At 35.7% G+C, this 26484-nt stretch overlaps 1 protein-coding gene across 1 annotated transcript; it reads left to right on the forward strand.

Moving 5' to 3' along the window:
• Positions 1-394: 394 nt before the first annotated feature.
• Positions 395-25582, forward strand: si:ch211-195m9.3. The gene is made up of 14 exons (XM_041234773.1): positions 395-1098; positions 1186-1221; positions 3732-3807; positions 10453-10637; positions 12598-12687; positions 13442-13600; positions 15078-15121; positions 15862-16088; positions 16768-16919; positions 19465-19574; positions 19954-20168; positions 21338-21642; positions 23039-23101; positions 24079-25582. The coding sequence occupies exons 1-14, from the start codon at positions 1074-1076 to the stop codon at positions 24378-24380; spliced, it is 1989 nt and encodes a 662-aa protein (XP_041090707.1). The 5' UTR covers positions 395-1073; the 3' UTR covers positions 24381-25582.
• Positions 25583-26484: the final 902 nt, after the last annotated feature.

The raw sequence follows: 26484 nt of genomic DNA on the forward strand, positions 1-26484 counted from the left end.
AGCATGGTATGGGAACACTCCTCATCACACTACACTATAATGGCCCATCACTTGATGAGCTCAAGGAGATCTCTGCAGAGCTGATCTTTGTGCCCAATACTCCAGGACCAAGCCAGTTGCCACACGCTACAGCTATGGCCAAAGGCTTATAGAATGAACACATTTTGCTTTATAAAGTCAAATGAAACCCGATGAACAATGTTACGTTAACATATTGAATTACATGCCTCTGCTTTGTAGTTTTTCATATACTTAACAAAAAAACCAAACAGACAAACTGACTTTTTTTTTTTCCCCTAACATGAAATTCTGTATTAGTACTGCTGCTTCCGGTAGACTTTTGCGATATCCTTTTATAGTTTGTTTGATTACATGATGTTAGATAAAATATCTAAATTATGTGCATATAGTTGTTTTTTTCATTAGGTCTCGATCCTAACATTCTATAGGGTGATGCAAAACTTTTGTCCAAAGCTGTAGAGTGTAAAGGGTCTACAACTAGGGCTGTAGAGGAATCAGAGACTGACTCTGACCTGAGGCTCTCCTGAGCTGTGCAGAGGATTGCTGCATTCTAAACTGGGAGAGACAATCTGGGGTAAAGTAACTGATCACCTGAAATGTCTCTTTCAGGAAAATTACATCCAAAACAAAAGAGAAATACAACCAAATATTTATTTATTTTTGTTTGCTACTATGCTGGTTTTTTTTTTCCAAGGACAGCTCTGAATTACTGTCACTGTGCCAAATAACTACTCTTAAAATGTTGCGCCATCCCTCAGTAGTTGTACACAAGTCAAAACAATTTTGCTGCTATGATGCAACCACAATGCAATTCACAAGCTAAAATAAGAAAGTTAAAATTATGTAATCAAACAGCTTCAAAGTGACTGCCAAGACCACCAGCTTCTTGCCTGGTACAAGGAAATAAATTATATCTTAACAGAGTCACTAGAAATAGTTTGATCTTCAAATGTTGTCACAGGATATGACATCAGCCAGCCATCCATTTGTAGGTGTATAAAAGATAAGTGATGCCAGTTTTTCATCATTTGCAGCCAAAGTATTTTTGAAATATGGCAAACATATTATTTTTCTTTGGTAAGCATGCATTTATTATTACTGCATATCACTTTTTCTTTATGGTAATATATTATTTTTAAGATTTCTTTAAATATTGTCTTTCAGTGGTGCTTGCAGTGCTTGGTGTAACACCTTTGTATGGTAAGTTTGTATTTAATCTCTCTCGCTCTCTTAAATTTTTTTCACTAATTTGAAGAAAAATGTAACATATTAAATTTGTGTTTTGTCAGTATTATATTCACCAATCCTTTCTTTAAAGATACTTTCACCACAAATGGCTTCAGTCGGTAGGCTTTTGCGATATCATTTTGTAGTTTCTTTGATTACATGATGTTAAATAAAAGATCTAAATTATGTGCATATAGCTTTTTTTTTTTTTTTTTTTTTTAATGATTTCTCAATTCTAAAATTCTAGGTGATGCAAAACTTTTGGCCAGAGCTGTACTCCTTAAAAGATGGATATATAAAATATATAGTAAACTACTTAGACAACTCCAAAGTGTAATTTGTTAATTTATCCCAAAAGTTAAAAAGTTCTGAAAAGAGAAATAGACAACCTGACTGCAAAATGTTTTAAATGAAATACCTAATGTGAACAGGTGTGTTTTCTTAAAAACAAATGGGTTTGAAACTCATCCATACTGTTTCTGCAGTGTGTATATATATATATATATATATATATATATATATATATATATATATATATATATATATATATATATATATATATATATTATATTCCTTTTAGTCAGTGTGTGTATAATTGTGCCATGTTAAGTTCAGTTATGTATCTATTTTATAATACATAATGTTTTTTTTCATAGTTTTCGCAGGGCAGCTTTCAAAATCCATATAGTATACTGTTAAAACATAAACTGTTTTAACATTTCTCAAATGCTTCTCGAATTTCTCAAAACCTGTGACAGAAGGGGATTTTAATGGAAGGCATTCCATGGCTAAAATATTGCTTCCTCTGTGTGGGTAGTTTACGGTTTAGTGGAGGCTTGATAACTATTATGTTTGAGTGACTTTAACATTAAATGTTTACACAGTTCCAGTTTGATTCATCTCCAGTTGGCTGCTTATGATAAACATAGCTTCAAAAGGATGTTTACCATAAGCTGCTTGTATAGTTTTGTTGCTAGCAAAGCTCATTATTTTATTTGTTAAATATTAATGAAAAATCCAAGCTGAATAATTAACACTCGTCTAGAGCTTTCCCGGTTAAACCGTGCCTGGCTAACAATGACCACCAGAGGGAGCCTGGAACGTCAGCACTCACATATTTGACCCTATTAACTTTTCACTTCAGTGACGGTTAATTTCATTTTGGCCCTTTCCAACCCTTGTCTATTTTTCAGGGAACACAAAAAAGATACAATGTCAAAAATTCACAGTTGAAAGGACTGTGTTTTAAAATAAGTAGGCTTCCATTTAGATGTACTGTAGTTTGTTTTGTTGGTCCAGTGCTATATTTTCAACAGAAGTATTTTAACTGAATATCTTAAATAAAATGCATCATACAGCTGTGGCTTTAGGGAAGCGTGGCAAAGCTAGGCCACTGTATGTTACCCTGTCCTAGCCTGCCCATACTCCAGTCATAAAGACGCAGTTTACAGCTGTGGCCAAAAGTTTTGCATCACCCTATAGAATGAACTAATTTTGCTTAATAAAGCTGAATGAAAGCTACCAGATAATGTTACGTTAACATATTGAATTGCATATCGAGTTGTAGTTTTCCATATCCAAAAACTGACAATTTTTTTTTTAAAATGTGACATGACACACTGTACAATTATTATGGATTCCGGTGGACTTTTGCGATATCGTTTTGTAGTTTCTTCGATCGCATGAAAGACCTAAATGACGCTCATGTAGTTTTTTTTTTTTTTTTTTTTTTCAACTCTAAAATTCTTACTTTTAGTCATAGAGCTACAGTTTTTCTTTTTTTTAATTGTGTTCTGTGTGAAAAGTAGAACATGGTAGTGGGTCTCTCAGGTTTACCTTTTCATAAGTCTACTGTAATTTTTAATCTGTAAATAAACTACGTATTTTTCAAATCTCCTCATAGAGAAAAGTTTGTGAGCAAGAAGAGACCCTTGTCCCTTCTTAGCTTATTGTTTGCACTTGCTATGGAGACCTAATTTAAAAGGATAGTATCTAGTTGTTCCCAGTGTTTTAAATAGATGGTATTATTCCACCTGACAGGGAGCTGGATGCATTTATAACACTGTGCAGTGTTTTTTACATTCTGTTTTAAACTTTCTTGACTTCCCTCCATGCCTTCTTGTTTTACAGTATGTGAAGTAGTGACCTGGGTTTATTGCATCTTTAACAGTCTTAAATTAAATCCACCCATGATGATGTGATTTAGAAATACGTAAATAAACTTGAGCAAGCTTTGCATCGCCTAGAATTTTAGATTGATACATACAAAAAATTATAAAAAAACAGATTTTGAACAGAATTTAGAGCTTTTATTTAACATCATGTAATCAAAAAAACTACAAAATGAGATCGCAAAAGTCCATCGGAAGCTAAAATAACAGTACTGTATTTCATGTTAGATTACAAAAACTAAAGAAACACCAAAGAAAAGTGTGAACTTACCAGCTGCTACCAGTTTTTCCATTTTTTTTTTGTCTTTGTAGGTGATCAGTGCCACCATGGATATCAACCACCAAGCATGACAAACCTGAGGGCCTGTGGAGGAAAGCAATATAACATGTAAGCTGGCCTTTCCCACTCAAAATGCACAAGGACAGAATGTGTTCTGTCTTGGTTTGAAAAGTAAAAATAAAACACAAAAAAACCCTGTGTATTAAAATAGCAATAGAAAATACACTCATAGGTTAACATGTGTCTCTTTAAGAATTAGACTAGGCAGGCCAAGTTCAGAATCAAAGGCATGGAAGTGTTTTGAGAGAACTATAGGGGGTGTTTTTCAGTGACAGAGAGAAAGCTGATTTAAGGCAGGCCAATTAGGAAAGCCTGCAAAGGGTTGAACAGTTTGCTAAGTTCTTGTTAACTTGTTATAAATGAGTTTACTGTTTATAAACCTGTTGCAAGTTAAAAAAATCAACTGCATTGTTATTTTGCAGTGATTAAGTACAGCGTTGTGCAAGTGTGATATGCACAATTACAGTTTTCCTGCATGTTACAGATAAGGGACCAGAGTTTTAATAACTTCCAAGCTATGGGAAAGCTCTAAGGTTTGTATTTTCACTTTGGCAATGCTTGATCTAATATCATATTGAAAGTGAATGCAGAGGTGATATTCAGAGTGGAATCTTTTACTTTAAAAAACTTTTTTAGTGTGCAAATAAAGTATGTTAGTCTTTGTAATGTTATTTCTAGACAATAGTCATTACACAGTAGCTATTTAATAATATCAAATTCTGAGATTCTCAATTCACTAAATCTTTTTATTGCCGCTTACTGCTGCAAATCTAGTCCCTTTTCGGCCTAAGAAACGACATCTCCTCTCTTTGATTTCCACTTTCCACCTGGGTCTCTCAATGCTATCCCCCAGTGTCCAGTTTGAAAACCAGGCCCTTCCTGTATGGAATCATTCCATACCTCAACCTTTCTATTCATGTCATAGAATCTATTTCTTTCAAAATACTGAATTTTTCTATTGCAGTTTCTGCTTGCATCACTGCTGTGCCACGATTACCAGATACTGAGATTAAACGTGCACTATGTCAGTGCATTCACTCGGGTGAAACAATGTCATGTAATTTGCCCAAACATCAATATTTTTCTACAAATATTCTTTTGTTTTGTTTGCACCATCAGTGCAGTTGTTTTGTTTTTCAACTAAACCCACGTGTTTCATTATAAGTACAGTTTTTGCTTGGAATTATTCCTATATTCTACATCACACAACGTCATTATCCTGGTAGACGACAGCAAATTTGTTATATATATAATCTGCATCTGCCAAGTGTTGAAAATAATAAATTAATAAATCAGTTTGACAGTGGAGAGGGTGTTGTTATAGCTACTTAACTGTCAGCTAGTGTTTTATCATTGTGCCCAATTGAAAAGTCTCTTGTGAAAGGAGGTGCACAAAAAACTGGGTAATCATGTACTAGTTAACAAAATATAGTCCGACTAAGCCTCCCCCAAACTACTGTATCTTCTGTATACACTATGGCACCTCATATCTCTTTTTTTTTTAAATCCCTTTTTCATAATATGTATTATTCAAATCGTAAAAGAAAAAACACTTTTCCTTGGCTGACTTGCACTGCGGTGAGGTGATCCGTGGAACTTGGAGATAATCTCTGTACCACAGTGTCAAGTACATGGCAGTAACCAGCACGCTAGCTGGGATTGAAGGACCTTCAGTAATGTTCCAACCCAACATAATGTCAAACGCACTTTGGTTAAAAAATGTGTAGGGAACATATTAAGACTTGCAATTTGTAATACTTAACATGAGACTAACTGAACATGCATTAATGATTACCTAAAAAAACAAATAAAAGGAACATAATTAAATCAAAATAAAATAAATATGAACACATGTATTAATAAATCCCACTTTTTTTTAATATTCAACTCAAATATATACATTTTATGTTTAATATTCCTATTGAATATTCCTATAAATGCTATAAAAAATGCAACAATCATTCATTAGTTCTGAATGACTACAATTGCTAGACCATTGAATACTTCAAATAACTGTCAGTACCGAAACCAACATAACTTTATATTGTAAAAATAAATACCTTAAAAAGAAAGGGCATAAGCAAGGAGCAAATTTAGCAAGCAAACACTAGAAAACAGTGGCTATACTTATCAGGATTCAGGAGGTAAACCTTAAAGGCATTACTACCCAAAATAAAACACAGAGCTTCGCTCCAGTAAGCTGGTAGAAAAATCACAGGGAATCCGAAGAAATTCCATACTGGTGGTCACTGATTTGCAAATAAAATAATTTACACATGCTCTGGCGCTCGTTGTTAAACAAACTCACAGCAGTAATTCCTCCTGCCTGCCTTTCAGCTCTCTCTCCTTCTCTGCTACTGAAAAGGCTGTTCTTATGCTGCTCGCAAACATTTGCAGGCGGCCTTTTTCTGGCGTGTAGACCACACCCATGTACTGACAAGGGTATATTAGCAATGAGGGAGGAGGATAAAAGTCACACTATTATTATTGTTAATAAATAATAAATATTAATAATCATCATCATTATGACCACCCCCTTTCTGAGAGAGGGCTAGGTGTAAAAATAATCTTTACATAAAACCTTGCATAGTGGACCACCACCACAAAGCGCTTTACAAGATACAAGACTAGGGTGTGTGAACTATGCATCAGCTGCAGAGTCACTTACAACAACGCCTCACCTGAAAGGCAGAGCACAAGGAGGTTAAGTGACTTGCTCAGGGTCACACAATGAGTTAATGGCTGTGCTAGGATTTGAACCAGGGACCTGCTAGTTAGAGGCCTATTTCTTTAGGCCACTGGACCACACAGCCTCCTAGAAACTGACCTCCTCAATATACTTTCACTTCTTTGCTGCTGAACATGTTTTGAATGAGCGTTTCAGAAGTTATGATTGATGTATATACTTGCATATCTTTCCAGTCGTCCCTAGAGCTTGTTAGATGTCATACATGCAAATTATAAAACGTGTTTGCCAAGCTGTAGTTTGTTTGAATTGAGAAATAATTAAATGACATGAGGTTACACCTCCTCAATAAACCTTGTCCATACATTTATAAAGCAAACTTAGATATTGTCTGATGATGAGTCATAGCCAACAGGCTACTGTTTCTGTCAATAGGACAGCGTTATCACAGGAAGATAATAAAACCAAGTATTCCAGCATGGCTCACTGACCAAAACATCTACACCCAGCAGTAAACACGGATTTCCAGAGGTGTGGAACGTGACCATGTATTTTGGGGTTTGCTCTTAACAATTACTAGAGAACCTTGTAGCTCCTAACCCTTTAAAGAACAAGGGACATACGCATCCCACAAATAAAATGACGCTAACTTTCTTATTTTTGCAGTGAGGAGGTGCGTGAAGCAGGGTTTAAAGTGTGCTGATAGGTTGGATCAAATTGTCAGTTTCCTCCTCGTGACACCCAATTCACTCTCAAATGTATTTTAATAAGAAGTAAACCAAACAGCTCAAATATGCTTCATCAAAATCAATTATTTGCTTTGCATCAGCAACTACAGTTCATAACATGGCATATGATTTATTCCTGCTCATGTGAAGCACATTCCAGGGTGGCACTTCCTCCTTACATTTCTTGAAAAAAATAGTTCCAGGGAAGGTGTATAGGCCTTTGGCCTTTGACGGGATGTTGCCAGGATGTTTCCTACAATGTTAGTTTGCCACAAGCAGTTGAAATTTCCTTTCTGTCTCCAGGCTCTCACCTCAGTTACACAACAGAAAGGGGAAGAGATATTCTGATGAATCTGATAACGTCAAGTTGAAGTTTCTATACTGACCACTAATCATCACAATTACTGTATGGTGTAACAAGTGGAAAGGAAGTGGACAGATAAAAACTGTGACTAATATTCACAACTGTAAAGTCTATACTCTATAATACAACCAGGTAAGGCCACAAGTTTTGCATCCCCTAGAATTTTAGGAATGAGACAATAAAAAAAAAACTAAAAACTAAAAACTGTGTGAACATAATTTTATATACTTTATTCAGCATGATGTAACATTATTCAACCTGTTTCATTCAACTTTATTAAGCAAAATGAGTTCATTCTATACAGTGATGCAAAACTTCTGGCCACAGCTGTACATTGTGTCTTTATGCCTGGGGTATAGGCAGGTCTAGGACAGGGCTGAAACAGGCTTTTTTTCCCTCCAGTAACAGTAGCATACTGTGTTGTAAGTGACTCTGAAGTTGATGTATAGTTCGGATATAGCTGGATAAGGGAGTCAGCTAAATAAACAAGGAAGATTACACAATATGGGTTATAAGTGTTAATTACCACTGGGAGCATGGACTTTTTGATGTTAAAAGCAATACATCAGAGGGAAAACTTAGACCACTATAAACATTAACTTTAATATCAGGTTAATCTGCTAATACTGTACATTTCTTTACAAATCCTGTATAGTGGAGATATCCACACACCTCCCAAGGTGTTGCTGATAAAACTGTTGAAATCGCAGCAGTAAGCTGAACTCCATGCTGCTCAATCAATACAGCCCTGCTGTTGAAAAGTACTGTAATACAAAAGCACTTCTCCAATAATTATAGCATTTCCAGCCTTTCTTTGAAAACAAATGCATTTTACCAGTCACATTTTGTTTTACCTTGAATGAAGTTCAGATTTAAATACTGAAGCTATTCTGGTGGTCGCACTGCTGAGTAAAACCAACCACATATTAATAGTATGTAGTTTAGTACAGCTCATTAACAAATCTCTTTATGTATGAGGGAACACACCAGTTGACCACGATTAGGAAAGAAATAAGGGAACGTTTCTGTAATGTCACTCTAAGATCTTACAAGGTCTTGAAAACACCCTTCTTAATACAATGTGTGTTTAGTTAATAGTACGTTCTTATGACGCGCGATAACCAAAATATTAGCATAGCTCCCCCTTACTTACCATAAAATGACACCCACTGCACTTTTTCTAAACCTATGTCAAAATAAAAAAAGGACAGGATCAAGTGGATTTAACTCCAATTATCTGAGTTGTTCACTAAACCTCTTTCACGACTACACTGTTTAAATTCTAGTTTTCCGAGTGACACATTATTTGTCTTTGGTATAGTGTTCTAGTATTCCTTCAATGGAATTTCATTACAGATGGGTTCTACTAAAAATGAACCTTTTAAGTGCCACATTGTTTTTAACCTCAATTATGCTTGGGCTTGGTTCACAAAAATACAAATAAAGGATGGTCAACCATAATAGGAAAACACTGATGTAGAATCACATTTGTTTCTCATAAGCAAGGAATTTTCTACTATATATTATGCCATATACTGTATGAACTGATATGAATATACTGTAGAAGAAATACTTTGTAAATGAAATGCTCATTGTGTGCATTGCATTACAAAAAGGCAGAGGACTGCTCTGTAACTCTTTTCTATTCTTGTATTTTTTCAGTTTATTGGCAAAGAATTCCGACTGTTTGTGGCTTTTTCCTGCCTCCCTCTATTCTTTCTGAGCCCTGAAGCACCTCTTTGCACAAGTGATTGAGTTAGCAACAGAGCGAACACATGTAAAGCAGATTGAACTGGCACTGTGCTAACACTGTGATACTGTCTAATGCTTAGCTGGCTATCTGATCTTTGGGCTTCCCAGTGTCTTTGTGAGAATGGATCCTGTACCTGTAACCTTTCTATAAGCTGAAGATGTTCTAAAACTGAACTGATTCAGATAGGCAAAAAAAATAAAATAAAATAAAATAAATACATACTGCTACTCTCTAGACACTGGGAAGGTTACAGGAAAGGATATGTTCCAGAGCATAGTTTTCTTATCCCACGGTCAGGATGGACAGTTTGGCATCTGAATTCATATATGTTTCTAGACAATATAAATTGCTCCAAGACATTACTCAATTCTGTGTCAGGGAAAACTCTCAGACTTGTTTAGTTTGAAATAAAGCCAAGTCTGGTGAGGGCCAGCTTCTAGCTCCACATATCCAGACATAAACATTTGTTACAATTGCACCCTGCTGTAAATGTAAGGACATAAGAACATTTACAAACGAGAGGAGGGTCATTCGGCTTGTCTGAAGCTCAATCGATTTCTATTACCTAGTTGATCTCAAAAGTTTGTTGGATCCTTAGAGTCTTCAAATGATTCTGCCTCAACAAGATGACTAGGTAACCCTTTCCATACTCTCCTTGTGAAGAAGTGTCTATTTTCTCTGTCAAAGCCTATCTCCACTCTGTCCTCTGGTCCTGGTTTCTGCACTGCTCTTAAAGTATTGAGTAGGGGTTTTAAAAGAAGAAAACACTGTATGCCTTTGTTGCTCCCATTACATTTTCTGCATGAGAGAGTAATAACCATTTATTCTTGTACATATTTTTCTATGGAGCTCAGCAATTCGGTTATTACTCAAGATTGGAACGACAAATAAAGCACAGATGAAATGATACCAACTAATGACACCTGTTGCCATAAACGCTCATGCCCTGCTCTCAAAGTTACAATGATTATTTCAGACAGAGATAAATAGATAAATGACTTTTTTAAGCTATAGTATAATAGTAATAATGCCATTGCCGTGGTAGATTCCTTGTTCAAAAAACAACAGAGGAGTTCCATTATTACCTCGCCACAGCACAACCATTCTGTCATAACCCTAAACCGGTAAACTATACTCATATTTTTAACCAAATGTTTTTCAGAAATTATCAGGTTTGCTGCGAAGATGGACAAGTGTTGCCTGGATCTCCTGACCACCAGTGCTGTGGAGACACGACCTTTGACCCCAGTAGTCACACCTGTTGCCATGGCTATGTTTCCCCTGGTGGAGGCCTTAGCTGTTGTGGACAGATAGCCTACAGTAGGACCAATGCATCCTGTTGTGCAGGTAAAAGATATTAAAATGTATTGAAATGTTAAATATTTAGGAATGTTTTTTTTTTTTAACACCTTATTATTTAGTGCCCCTCTCTGTTTATGCAATTCAGTTAAAATACGCAAACTAAAAACTTTAAAAACAGCTATTGCTATGGCTACTGACATCCTATGGTGTACGTACCCTACTAGACCATGTTTGCAAACCACTGACCTCTGCAGGCCTGTGTTTAAAATGGTAATAGATAACAAAACAATTCTACTTTTTGCACTTCCATTATCTTCAAATTTGCAGTTCTGGAAAAAGACACATGTATTTTAAACATTATTTTGATTTTAAAACATTACATAAGGTACTAAACCTCTGTTTGTAAGCCCTGCTTTCAGTTAGTGTTACACTTGCTTGGTCATTTCCTCCGGAAGATGAAACTGTCCCCCATCCCTCTTGTTATACCAACCAGTTCCTTCCCCTATTGACTGACATGCTTATGTCAGTTACATGCTTTGACTCAGAAGGCACTTAGTAGGTGAAATGAAACAGGAAGTGCAAGTTTAACAGATGTTCTGAGACTGATGCCTTTTTTTAAACTAGTTCCTTTCAAAACTTCCCAGAAGTGCAAAACAAGTAAGATACATGGAATTATTTCATGACTCGGGTCTCAGCAACGTAAGGATGACACACATGGTCTCTAAACTTGTGGTCAGGTGTGTGATAGTGATTTTTTTGTGCGATAGGTCTAATGATTATCGTCTGTTTTTTTTTTTTAATTGTTCAAAACCAGCTGAATTAAAAGCAGCTGACATTAAATTAAAATTTCAGCAAGAATTATACTTCAGCTTAATATTATGTTATTCTTAGTGGTATCGGAAGAACACATGAATAACCGCGATGAGAGCTTTCATTTAATTTTACTCAGATTGATGGGTTAAAATAACCATGAACAAAATTCAAACAGCCTGCACCACACTGAAAAAATAATAATAATATGGCAAGATGATATATCTGTTTTCTATTCTTGCCCAACCTTTATTGAGTTCACTGTGACTTTCACTGAAGAGTGAAAAACTTGATGATCTCATGTAAGGCTAGGTTACATGGTTAAGAAAGGAATAAGTTTCTGATGGGAATGATGCAAAATCTAAACAGACACATCGTATACATTGCTTGAAGTATCTTTTAACTCAAATGTTTATGTTTTACATGCATGTGACTGGAAATAAGAGACACAATGGAATCTATCTCCCAGCAATAGCTCGTAGTGCAGCAAACATACATTTTTAAGACAAATGCGGTCTTGTCATGCTATACAATAAATGCCTTGATGAAAGTCCCCCCTCCCCTTCATGCTGGAGATGGTATCAGTATCGGCCTTTCTGTTTGCTTTGATTATCTCTGACTCTGTGTGGTAAAAACAGGCACTAAAACAAGATAATTATCAGTATTCAGAAACAATGGCTGTTTGTAAGCTTTGCTTTTTGTATGATGCAAAATGCCCTTGTGCTGACGCATGGAAACTGATCAATGCACATGTTCTCGTGGGTCTAAAACAGTGAATTCATTTCTTAGCAGCACAGAATGGATTCAGTTGCCTGCTACATCAAAGTACACAACTGTATCAGAAAAGAGTTTGGTTTAGGGATAGGGTTATAGCATGCAAAAAGAATTACACATTAAGCACGCTGTAACTAGGCATAATAACATTTTAAAAAATTGTCAGGATGTTAACAAAGAAAATAAAAATGACAGGTGCATTGTTTAAACAGATGTAGTAAATATTTTTCAGAACTCCAATACATACTCTTTAAATAACCAATAATTACAGACACAACGTAAAGTGTTACCTTAACTCATTCTTTTTACTTCTCAAATATACCACTAGTTCCCTACCACATGTACTAATGGGATTGTTTCTGCCACAGGAGTTAGAAGAACATGTCCCTGACTCCAGTCTGTATTCTGTCTTTTCCTTCAGGCCAGCTGTCTATGGAATATAACGAAATGGTGTCGCAATGCTGTGGAACCACGGCCTATCATAACACCTATGATCGGTGCTGTGGAGACGGTATTGGACTGTTAATTGATCATTAGTTTATTATTACTTTTCGTGGGTATTGTTCTTTGATCTTGTAGGTTTGTCACTAATGTGCTACCTTACCTGTGAAACTTACTGGAGAGCATTGGAACTACCAGTGCCTAGTGTACTGTAGTGCAGTAATAATAATAATAATAATAATAATAATAATAATAATAATAATAATGTCATGTACATTAACCATTTACTGGTGAGGGTATGTTCTATAAATATAACATTGACCAGCAAAGGGTTAAGGCTGAGGTACTTTTTCATTGTTTTTGTTGTTTTTGTGTTTTCATGTTGATGCGTATATTTTTCTCCATCTTCATAAGTCTAAATTTGAATATGCTGATCATAAGTGCAGTACAGAAAACAGGACCAGAGGACCAGATGGGCTCAGGAGGGTAGGAGACACATGGAATGGGCTACCTAGTCATGTTGTTGATGATGAATCATTGGGATCAATTGAGATCCAACTTGACAAAGTTTTGAGATCAACCAGCTACCAGGAACTAGATGAGTTACGAGTTACCAAGATCATATGCAGTAACATGTTCGGAGATACAGTATACATCTATGTTTTGTTGATTTTCAACATGCATGGCATTAATGTCTTCAGGTTCTTATCAGTCGTTATGGGAGGAAGCTGACCAGAAAACAAGGCCCAATCAATGCAGGCTCGCAGCCTCTCAGTTTGTATTCAATTACAGCCGTCTCTCAGCTGTTATCTTTTGATTTGCAGAAACCTACAACTCTATAACTCACGCATGCTGTGGAGAAAAACAGAGCATTATCCTGAAGAAAAAAACAACAAACGACAAATGCTGTGGTTCTAAATTATTTAATGAAGACGTTGAAATATGCTCCCCTGATATGACTGTCATCAATAACCATAAAGAAGGTAATGCTGGAATTGATTCCAGGTAATTCTGGAATCAATTCAAATGTTTTTTTTCTTTTTTTTTTAAATATCCATTAAGGGGTGAATTCAACACTATACAGTACTGTTTTCTCATCTATGTTGCCCAGCTATGAAATCACGCTGATAGTCATCTTTCAAAAACTGAAAAAACACACACACTGTAATAATATGTCAATGGAATGGAAACTGGTAATTTGATGGCTTACAAGAAGTCCTCTGGTAACTTGCTTAAGATCTCATAAACAGTGTTCCACGTGTTCGGTTTTTATCTTTGAATAAAATATAGCTGAGTTTTCTCTCCGTATGTTGCCTCTGTATCTCTTGTGCTCAATTCGGCCGAGAATCTTAGCGATTCTAAGTTTTCTCACTTTGTGTCCAAAATAACACATCTTAAAGCGAATAAACAATTATTAAGTGATGAAGTATGTGATATTGTGCAAGTTGAGCCCTGAAGGCATTACCAGAGAGTGAGAGTTTATGCCAAGAGCAAAATTTGTTTTTTATGCCTTGCTTGATCTGGAGTTCTGAAATGTTCCATCTTGTTTACAGTGTTGTTTTCTCATCTATGTTGCCCAGCTATGAGATCAAGTTGATAGTCACCTTTCAGAAACTGATAACGCACACACTACGTCAATGACATGGAAACTGGCAATTTGATGGCTTTTCCTGCTTTTGTTTTATGAATGTTTAAATGCAATGTCAGCGTTTAAACCATATCATACACACACTCTTTACATTACATTGTAAGAGCATAAGCAAGTTTACATTATATTCATATCATATGTTACAGAATCTATCAAATGCACAGATTCCAATACATTTTTATAGTATCTGTTGCACCAATTAGAAAAGCTACTTGGAGGCAATTGCCAACCCCCTTCATTTTTATAATATCCGCCCTTACTGTGGCAGCGCAGCATTCAGATTAGTGATACACTAGTACTATAATGTATATAATAATAACAATCTCTTAACTAGTGTTCCATGTGATCGTTTTTTATCTTTGAATAAAACAGCTGTGTTCTCTCTGTATGTTTCCTCTGCATCTTTTGTGCTCATTTCGGCCAAGATTTTGGTTGTCATGATCCAGTACATATCTGTATAGGAAATCTCGTTGACAATAGCAGAGAAAATGGCAGTGTTCTCAACAAGGAACATTACCGTGTGTCACAGGACCTGACGGTCATTTTGATTGTACCTGATGTCTGTTTTAAACTACATGTTAGCACAAATGGGGAGTATTGATTGAGTTATTTTTGTAGCTACAAAAAAGCTTGGAGGACTGACTCTGTATCTGAGTAGACACAAGTATTGCTGGAGTTCAGTAGGTGTCTCAAACCTGGTTGATCTGCCTTGGTGTGTCATTATGCCTCTACATAATATAAACTCCACTAATTGTTTTCAGAAGAAAGTCAGCACAATTGTGAATAACCTGGTGATTGTTGTTATATTCCAGGAGAGAGGCAGGAAATAACCATCCAAGAGCCACTTCCCTTAAAGGTAAGAGTAATGACAGTAGCATACACCACGGCTGCAAATCACAGCATGATGTAAAGAATTGTTGAAATGTTTAAATCACAATTTGATAAGCGATTCTTCGGGTGCGTGTGTAGGAGTATTTAATGCTGGGGGACACTGATTCATTGTCAGAAACCATGACAAGCTTATCTAAAAGTGGCAACAAACCAAAAACAAAAAAACACCCAGACGTTATTCCTTGGTTTACAGTAAGACTGAAGACAGTTCTGTAAGCTACTTGCCAGTAATAACATACAATTCTGCCAAAAATAATAAGAGCATATCTGTCGTAATACGGTTTTTATATAATAAGAGCATATCTGTGTATATTAATATATATATATATATATATATATATATATATATATATATATATATATATATATATATATATATATATGTGTGTGTGTGTGTGTGTGTGTGTGTGTATATATCTATCTATCTATCTATCTATCTATATATATATATATATATATATATATATATATATATATATATATATATATATATATATATATATATACACGTGTGTGTGTGTGTGTATATAGTTTTTTTTAATTTTTGCTGAATTTTGGGACTAGCCCAGGCAAGTCTAGTTACACCCAACACTTCAAAATCAATGCCACCCAGCATAGATCTGGTAACTGATCTGGTATAATTACGTGTAATAACACTCTTAACTATCTTTTAATGAAGACAAAACATCACTATTTTTTATTTAGGGAGAAATTAGTTATGATACCAGAATGCACCATTGCTGCAGTGGGCAACTCTGCGCAAAGACCCAAGACTGCTGTGGAAACAAATGCGTGGACAAGAAGACGCACATCTGTTGCAGTGATCGAGTTTATCCGCGAATAGGGGGGACCGCAATGCAATGCTGCGGCGATCGCATCTACAATTCCTCTGAACTGTCTTGTTGTGGGAGCAAGGTGGTGAGAGGGAAAAGGTAGGTAGCTTGTGCGAGCACGTCTTTGATTATAATTATAATTAAATTATTATTATTATTATTTGTTTATTTGGCAGATGCCTTTATCCAAGGTGACTTACAGGTGCTACAGGGCAAGGGGTAAACTTCTATAAGGGTATTTTTTTTTTTGGGGGGGGGTGGCTCCCCACCAGCATCTGTGCTAAACTGGATGAAATAGAACCCTTATCTGAGATTACAACACACACAAGAAATGAAACTTACAGTGATGGCCAAACATTTTGCATCACTTCATAGAACTAACTAATTTTGCTTCGCAAAGTCCAATGAAACCTGCTGAATAGTGTTACGTTAACATATTGAATTGCACGCCGCTTTGTAGTTTTCCATAGTACTTAATGAAAAAACTGACAAAAATTGAAGAATGTGACATTTCAAAATCTAACATGAAATACTGTACTACTATTATGGTTTTCGGTACACTTTTTGCATATCATTTTGATGACATGATGTTAAATGGAAGATCTAAATTATGTTCATAGAGTTTTTTTTTTTTTTTTTTTTTTAAATGTCTCAATCCTAGAATTGTAGGTGATGCAAAACTTTTGGCCATAGCTGTAATCCTCTCCGAATATATAGAGATTAAACAGTGCCTAATCATAAATAACCCTGCTCACTCTTCCAATCTTATAATCCACAGCTGCAATGTTAAAAAAAATCTAGTGCCATGTGGATGGGACACTTACTTTGACCCTCAAATTGAGAGATGCTGTATTAACAAGACATCTAACAAAGGAGTTGTCTATCACTCGGACCAGACATGCTGTGAGGGAATAGTTTCCTCTACCCCAGGTAAGAAATGCTCATTAATGCACACCCTATTAATGCATCATCTAGAATTTATATATATATATATATATTTTACATAAGTTATGCTGATAAAATAATAGAATTTTATGTTAGTTTTTTGTGAGAGCAATATTTTATTCAGGTACCAGTCACCTGAATGTAAAAAGAAGATTTTAAGATCAGCCGATCAATCCTTTGACTGTGTTCCAAACCCCAAATCTAAATTACCGCTAAAGCTTGCTGTAGATTTATCAATTTCATCCACTATAAAATACCCAGTAGTACTAAATTTAAAAATACAAAAAAAAAAAAAACAACTATATTTTTTCGACCAGAAGTATTTATCAGTGTCTTCAAAAGTACAATGCTTACCTATGCTTTGTCACACTTTTGTAATTGTAGCCAGCAATGCCATTTTTTAAAAATATAATTGTGTACACATATTCCCAATTCGTGTCTGTGTTTTATAAGGCTCACTCTTGCCTAAGATTTTTTTTTCTCCATGACTAAAGGAGTTCTCTCACTTTGCGTCCAAATAACACATCTTAAAAAGAATAAGTAACTTAAGTGGTGAAGTATGTGACATCTTTGGGGTCGTCTTTGATCCTGAGCTATCATGTGAGACTCATATTAGAGAAGAATATATATATATATATATATATATATATATATATATATATATTATATATCTATATATATATATATATATATATATATATATATATATATATATATATATATATATATATCATGGTACACTACATTAGAGACTAATGTATGCCTTTGTTTCATCTAGAATTTATTATTATAATGCACTCTTTTTTGGTGTCCCAAAGCGTATGGTATCCTGTATACAGCTTCTTCAAAATAATGCTGCTAGAATTCTGATTAAAATCAGAAAAAAGTGAACATATTACCCCTGTTTTGGCCTCTTTGCACTGGCTCCCTGTGCAATATAGAATTGATTTTAAGATTTTACTGTTAACTTACAAGGTCCTGAATGGATTAGCACCTAGTTATTTGCAAGAGTTTCTGGCCCTGTATCTTCCAAACCGCACTCTGAGATCACAGGATGCAGGGCTGCTGGTTATTCCTAGGATCAACAAAAGCAACACGGGAAGTAGGGCTTTTTCTTGTAGAGCTCCAAAATTATGGAATGCTGCCTTTGTTCGTCAGGGAAGTTGGGACCATAACAGTTTTCAAGTCAAGACTAAAAACGCACTTTTAAAAAATGTCTTTCTTATCTTACTGGGTTTTAGTGTTACTTTAAAATTGCTGCTTTTTGTATTATTGTTATTTAAATGGTGTGATTGTGGCAGTTGTATGTGTGGCATGCTATACACATGTATTGTGGTTTGTTTTTTATCTGCTATGTGCTGTACAATGCTTTGAGATGCTTTTGTATAAAAAGTGCTATGTAAATGCAATTAAGTAAATACAAATAAATAACATTTAAAAAAAGTTCCAATGGGAAAAAGGATTCACTCAAATCCATCTCAGTTATAGGCTTAAAAAAAGGATTAGTAGAATATTTTGTTCCATGGAATAGTAGTGAGTGAGTTTGGGATTTTTCACATTTCACAGAACAATTAAGTTTTTCTTTAAAAATAAACATGTTTTGTATTTAAAAAAAGAAAAAAAAAATGATCTCATGTACAATGATCTCATGCATGAGATGGTTTGGTGCACACCCACTCTGCCGAAAAATACAACAAAGCACAGTGAAGGCCAGGTAACGCATAGGTAATCATTGTAAAACCTAGTACGGCATAATATTACAATGGTAAGAACAAAATCGATTTACTGTGAAATGGATTAATCTCTGTTTAAAAGGGAAGCATTGAAATGTGAAATTCGGGAATTACACACAGCCCTGTACAGGAAATCTGTTTTTGATCTAATAAGCATGACTGGGTTTATTTTACAGTTAATTTGTTCTTGGTTGATGGTTGGTTTAAACCGTAAGCAATTAAAACGGACCGCTGTCTTTAAAATGAATTTAAATCTTAATTAAAATGTCTTTTTTAAAAGACTAGAAATTTACCGGAAAATGAAGTAATTATATTAGCAAACAATAAAACACATTTGTTAACGTGTTTGTGCATTAGTTAAGAATGAACAGTAGAATACAGCAGAACATGACGTTTAAGTTACAGTGCAAGAGCATTGTGTAATGTAACTTAGGAAATTCGGTTTTATAACTCTAGTGGGTTAACATACCAGTGTAACTTTACTATTAACAACCAAAGTGATATGTAACGGGGTTGCTTTGTAGTTTTCCAAATTTTTTGTATTCCAACTTTATAAAGATAAAAAAATATATATATTATTGTGTGTGTGTGCGTGTGTGCGTGTGTGTGTGTGTGTGTGTGTGTGTGTGCGTGTGTGCGTTTGTGTGTGCGTGTGTGTGTGCGTGTGTGCGTGTGAGTGTGAAGCGCTTTGGAATCCTCGTGATGAAAGGAGCTATAGAAACGTGAATTGTTGTTACTGATTTGCCTTTGCAAGAACAGTGCATTTTGCCCAACAGCTGTCTCCCTGTATTGCCTAGGTACCGGATTGAATGGTGGGCAGTGCTGCAACTCAAATGGCTACAACCCCAAACTGAACATGTGCTGTTTAGGAATGCTCCATGAATTAAAAGCATGGGTACACCAAGAGGTAAGGAACAAATTACGTTTGCATCTGGACTGCACTTGTGTTTTGTTTGTTTATGCTTATTACCCTGCGAAAGACAAAATAACGCGACATTTTAATCATAATATTGTCTATTTCCTAGAAAACAGTACCGGGAAAATATTGAATAAGAGACACAAATCAGTGTATAAATCATATATATATATATATATATATATATATATATATATATATATATATATATATATATATATATATATATAAACAGATGTTCTGTTAATAAACTAGAAACGCGGAAGAATAGGATAATCTGCCTGAAGACATAGAGGGTTGTTCGTAGAAAAGTTGACTGAAACGCTTTTTTTTTATTATGTTTTTTTTATGTTTTTTTATATTATTTTAGTGCTGTGGTGATTCTGCCTATGATGTAAAGACAAGCGTGTGCTGCAACGACACTCTGCATCGAGTGACAGACAGAGAGACTGTTTGCAGTGGAAATACCCCCTTCAGTCCCGCAAAGGAGACAGTTTGTGGCACAGTTGCACATGAGAGCGGTCAACATTGCTGCGGGAATCACGTTTTCAATCCTTTGACTGAAATTTGCTGCAAGGGAAAAAGGTATTCAATTTTCTCTTGCTTCATTTGGTCTGAAAAGCCGGTTTGCCTTATATTTAAGAACACAGCTTTCTCGAGTGGACTTATGCCTGTAGGTGAATTTACAGTATAATCGTAAATCTCGAAAAACTACTCACTTCTAAATCTTTTGTAGTAATTTTTGTATTACTTTAGTATAAATACATGTTAATTTGGATTCATATGTTGTTTTTTTCTGACTTTATGTGAACGAAAAGACATAAAAGCGCCCTTTTTCTAATTGGAAATAGTGATATTTAGAAATATCACTGTCCTTCACAAAAGCAAAGTTTGTGGGGGATTAATAGCCATTTTCTATACTTTTGAGGCATAAGCAATTAGGAAATAACACTTACTACCCAGGAACAAAAAAAAAATAAATAAATTTGTTACACGGTGATATCAATGTCTTTATATACTTCTATGCTGTATGTGGTGTTATGTTTTACAAATTAGTGTAAGTGTTTATGTATTATTTCTCAAACTAAATAAAGGTTTGACTAACAAGGTTAGTCTTCATGTAGATTGTGATTTACTGTAAACTGCGCTCAATAATAACATATTTTACAGACAAATAGGGTTCATGATTCATGTTAAGCAGGTTGCAGAATCTCACAACAGTCATTGTTTGTGCTTACCTTAGCATATTAGATTGCCAAGTGGATGAGTCAGTAAGAACCAATTGCTTTTGTTTTTGCCTGCGAATATTGTGAGCTTTGTGAGATTTATGTTTGAGCAAGGCATCAGCACAGTGAAAACTTGGTAAACTGTGCAGTTACTGTGCAACTGTCCTGTACCACAGAAAACAGTTTTTAATACAATAGTGCTTTTTACTTACTTTTTCACTGGTTTTTTTTGTTTTTTTTAAGGCATAAAACCCAGAACATAATGTTTTTAGTGCAAATACAACATCCATCGTATCCACATATTATAAAAGATTGTTGTTCTCTATTTCTATAGGAATCACATGTATTTTAAAAGTCTTTAGTTTTAAAAGGAGTTGGCAAAGTACCCAAACCAGTACTTTAGCACAGCAAAGAAACCAGGACCAGAGAAGTTGTAAATTTAGTGCAGCTTTGTGGTTGAAGTAGTCCACAGTAAGCTTTCTAAGTGTTTGCTTCCAGTCCAGTTCATTAATCTTTTTCTGGTTTCAGCCACCCCAGGACTAACACAATGCTGCTGTGCTGTGGGTCGCACCCATACGACCCAGCGAACGCCACCTTCAAGTGCTGCAGTGGGGCACTACATACCCTGTCACATCCTCACCGATCGCAGAGCTGCTGTGGCCAGCTTCTCATTGACTTGCAGACTCATGAATGCTGCTCATCCAAAGATCACAGTCTGGTCTTCAAGAAGCGTTCAGCCTTCTCCTGCTGTGGTCATCACTACTACGAGACCTCCCAGGACTCCTGCTGCGCTGGGCGTCTCCTTGAGAAACGTGAACAAGCACAGAGCACAGGTCAGGGTCTGTTCCTTCTTATTCTTATTTTTCTTGTGCATTTTGTAGCAAATGATTGGAGGGACACTTTTAATACGGAACAATATTATCTGAATAAGTGTCATTGAACCTACTGTGTAAGATACATTCCATTTTAAAGGCAATGTCACCGTATCACTATTTGAAAAGGATATTTGAAAAGCATTTTGCGCTGTAATTTACATCAACAAAAACAGCATATTTTGACTTTTATAGCAACAGACAAAAAGCAAACATCTGGAAAGAAGCTATTGAATGGGTGGGAAGAATTTCACCCTCCAAGAGATCACACACAGTCAGTGGCTAAGCGAGGATTGAACTGGGAGTCTCCTGGTAACAAGCTCCTTTCGCTAACCACTAGACCACCAAGCCACTGGACCGCTAAGCCTCTTACAGAAATCAGGCTCAACATTTCATGAAATGAAAAGCTTTTCATGAAACGTTGAGCCTGATTTTTGGTCTGTGTGCAGTAGTACAAAGATTGCCTCTAAAAAACAACCCAACATAAAAACTCTTGTTTTCCTGTTTCTGTCCTCTCTTTATAGTTTTATATTTATTTACAGTCCAGCATTTGTTGTTAAATTGTTTGAACCAACTGCTTAATCACAGTGATGTAAATTTATTATTTACCGTATTGCATTTACAATTTACAGTTTTCTTTACTCATAAACTGTTTTTCATAGCTATTTAAATAATAATAATAATAATAATAATAATAATAATAATAATAATAATTTTAATAATAATTTTTACTTCTAGTATGGTACTTGGCTTGATTCATGTGTTTGCTGCGATCCTGAATTTCTAAAAGAGTACTCTGTCGAAACTGATGGATTTTATTTGTTGATGTCTGTAGCAGAAAAAGCTAGTAGAGTGTATTTTGAGAATTGAAAGCATGTTTAGCACACAAGTGGTACAGCATACTAGATGCACTTCTTTGATACTGGAACTCACTTTGACAGGAGATACAAGTAACCCTCTTTGTATCCAATGAATCATCAGAAAGTTTAAAAAAAATAAACACCCCCATTCACTAGTCCTTCAGTTTGAGTGCTTTGCTGCATAATGCCGTTCTGTGACTCATTTCAGATTCAGACAGTGACTACACCCATTCAACCCTGGCATGCACTAAAATGATGCCGCAGGAAATGAATTGCAACATGTTAAGAGTGACAAGAAAAGAGTGCAATTAACGTGCGTTAAAAAATGTAACCTCCCCAAAAATGTACACGTTAATCGCAGAAGGTAACTGCGATTAATTGACAGCTCTAATATGTATAATGTACTGCCCAGTTATTTGACCCCATTCATCTCCCTGTGGTAGGTTGCTCATGTAATACTATTTCATTAATATGCTTGTCTTTGTTTGTTTTATTAGGAAGAGCCTGCAGACTGGTTCATCTTGCAGACATTGAAGACTCAACAGTGTGCAGAAAGAGAGGTAATACAGCAGCTGTTTGTCCTCCCAGACCTTGGTTTGTGCCCCCGGGCTTTTCATAGGTCTAATAATGGAGCATATATATGTGTTCCACTTCTTGTGTACATGGTGTCTTACTCTGTTTGAGTGTCATTAAAGTAATACCATTCTGAACGAACTGTATCACAACAAGTAGATTTTAGTTTGCGTTTACAGAGTAGCATTATAGCTGTTTATTTATTTATTTATCGCATTTATGTAGCTCTTTTTATACAAAAGTCTCGCAAAGCACTGTACAGCACATAGCAGAAAAAAAGAACAAACCACAGTACCTTTGTATAGCATGTGTCACACATACAACTGCCACATTCAGACCGTTTACAGTGTACACATGATACTACAAAAGCAGCAATGTTAAAGTTGAATTAAAGCCCACTAAGATAAGAAAGCCCATTGTATAAGTTATTATTCCAGTTTTGCAGCCGCAGGCAAGGGTACACACTTTCCTTTAGATGAATGAATAAGCATGCAGTCTGTTTCCATTAAGTCTGACTGTATCATCTGTGCCACTCTTGCCTACAGTAAGATTTTTGAACTCCCTGAAAGCCTCTGTGCCACTTTATTAAGATCATAGCTGTCCAACCTTTTTGGCTTAACGAATTTCTGATGACTACTGTTCCTTCAAGACTTTCTCGTTTATACAATATAAATATATATATATATTATATAATTATATATATATTAATATATAGATATTTATATATATATAATATATCTATATATATAGATATATATATATATATAGCTCAAAGATCCAGCTGCTCAACATTCTTCACCACAGTGTTTCAGAATCTGGGGATACCATAATGCTCAGTGTATAACCTGCATCATTTATGGGTGTCTCAGTCATGTGAGTTATACACAGTGTGTGTTATATTTACTAACTTTGTATTAGCATTATGTCACTTACAGACTTGTTTGTTTCTGTGTTCTTTATTTAGTTCTCCTGGGGACAATGCACAGCGTGGCTTTTCAGAATTCTCGACGAGTCTATGTGATGATCGACATCCTGGAAGTGATGAAAAACAAGAGCGCTGTCCCCCTGTCTCGTCCTACAATCATCACAGTGGACCATTGCTCCTGCCCTCTGCTGAACCTCGGAGCAAAATACGCCCTGTACATCCCACACCACGTGAAAACAGACTCTGTGACACTGGACAATGACGTAGAAATAGCTGAACTCAGCCACCTTGAGTCCTGTCCTGTATACACCGTCCTGCATGTCATGAACAAGTGTAAATAATCGACACAGCAACTTGGATAAGAACAAAGGAGGCTTTATTGTTATGTAATCCTTAACTTTTAAGATACCAGTAACTGGAAAGGATTCATAGCTGCAGTACACTTTAACGGTAGGCATTTGCTAACTAGCAGTTTCAAAATGTATCTCTGGTTCACACAGTGGAATGATCACAGTATCATCTAGTAATTGTACAACAGTATTGCCACATGTGAAAACTTTAACAATACAGAAACAAAAATGCTTTAAATTTCAAACTAGTTAATACGCTAGCAAGCACTGGCAAAATCAAATCATTGTTATACAGTATTTTTTTTAACATTTATTTTAACATGTTGTTTAGGGATGTTGTAGTACCTGCCTGGTGGGTGTCTTAGTAGTAGCATCTACAACGAATAGACAGTAACGATCCAAAGCAAATTTGCTTTCGTTACAGACATTCTAAAAAGTTTGGAATAAACTATTTTGGTTGTTACAGTACTTAATTAACCCCTTGTAAAAAAAACCCACAAAATTGCTTAACATAAAAAAGACCAGTCGTACAGGTACCACAGTAGCAGGCACAGATAACATTGCTTACGAGTTCCTGATCGCATCATAAATTCCAGATTTCCTAAATCCGCTGATGTAAATGTCCGGTCTGCTTTTAATTTTTTCAAGCACATTGGCTTCATCACTCACTGCCATTCTCATATTCTCATATTCACTCTGACAGCCGGCACATTCTTTCCCTTGTCCAATGCTTCTTTAACCTCTGCTGCATGCCAGTCTGTCAGAGGCCAGGATCACTCACTGTATGCCACACTCTGATTGGTGGAAGAATTATTGCCTATCCAATCAAAACTGTCAATAAAGCCAAAGTAAATTCCACGCCAAAATTGAATTCTATCCAACCTGCATGAAAAACTAGGTGTGAGAATTTCAATTTTCCGGCAGTATTGGTGATATAGAAACAACAGGCACTCGTTTAAAATTATTTAGGCATCATAAACAACTTCTACAATGTTTAATGCAGGTTACCATTTGTGGCGATGTGTTCCCTTTCTCTTACTATTTTAAATGAATTGCTTGTGTAGCTTATTAACATCAGTAGACAATCACTAATTATTAGCATCATTAGACAATCACTAATTTGCCTATTTTGACAATTTTCCAATATGTTAAATTAGTGATTTTATTTAATTTGCACAACAAATCAAAACAACAGAAGGAATGGGGTGTTCTGATACAGAAGCAATGGGGTGTTCTAATACAGAAGCAATGGGGTGTTCTGATACAGAAGCAATGGGGTGTTCTAATACAGAAGCAATGGGGTGTTCTGATACAGAAGCAATGGGGTGTTCTGATACAGAAGCAATGCGCTGTTCTAATACAGAAGCAATGGTGTGTTCTAATACAGAAGCAATGGGGTGTTCTGATACAGAAGCAATGCGCTGTTCTAATACAGAAGCAATGGGGTGTTCTAATACATTTGCACACTGCTGTAGGCAGAAAGATGTCAGTTCAAAGTGAACACTAGCAGCTGTCTGGATGACTGTGCCAAGCTAATGAAACAGAGACTCCAGTCTTACACTTACAAGTAATGTATTACTAATATAAACATATGCTGAATTTTACATGGAAATCTGTTAAAATTGTCTTTTTTTTTTTGGAGCTTTTGTTATAGAAGTAACTTTTAAAAAAATAGATGGTGATTAAGTAGATTCAAGAAAATGCACAGAGTCCTTTTCTTCAATCAGTTACCAGGTTTATTGAAATATGCAGGGAGTCTGGTCCCAGGTACAGGACAAACAGAATACTCATCATTACAATGTTTGCATGACATTAAATACCCTTCTGTATAGATGGTCCACCTCCCCTTTCTCTGACACTTAACCAGTGGTCAAGGTAATTTAATTTATTGTGTGAGTTTGTGTGTGTGTGTCTGTGTGTGTAGTCTAGTGTGACAACCTCTGAACTCAGTGCATTCTTCACAAGGGGGAGAAAAGGTCCATACATCTGCCTTTTTTGTTATCTTCTTGCGACCCCCTTTGATCCTAGTGGCATTATCTCTTTCGATCTCTCTGAAGTCTTTAGAGCCTGTTCCCTTCTAGCACAGCATTGTTAT

Source organism: Polyodon spathula, chromosome 35 (genome assembly GCF_017654505.1).
Source record: "Polyodon spathula isolate WHYD16114869_AA chromosome 35, ASM1765450v1, whole genome shotgun sequence".
Classification (NCBI taxonomy): Eukaryota; Metazoa; Chordata; class Actinopteri; order Acipenseriformes; family Polyodontidae; genus Polyodon; species Polyodon spathula.

What these genes read in the sequence shown, in the direction of transcription:
- si:ch211-195m9.3 (XM_041234773.1), top strand. Translation starts at nt 1,074, where the DNA reads ATGGCAAACATATTATTTTTCTTTG. An exon ending in AAGGTGGTGAGAGGGAAAAG is followed by an intron (nt 16,089 to 16,767) that starts GTAGGTAGCTTG and finishes TATAATCCACAG; the next exon opens with CTGCAATGTTAAAAAAAATC. An exon ending in TGAACAAGCACAGAGCACAG is followed by an intron (nt 21,643 to 23,038) that starts GTCAGGGTCTGT and finishes TTGTTTTATTAG; the next exon opens with GAAGAGCCTGCAGACTGGTT.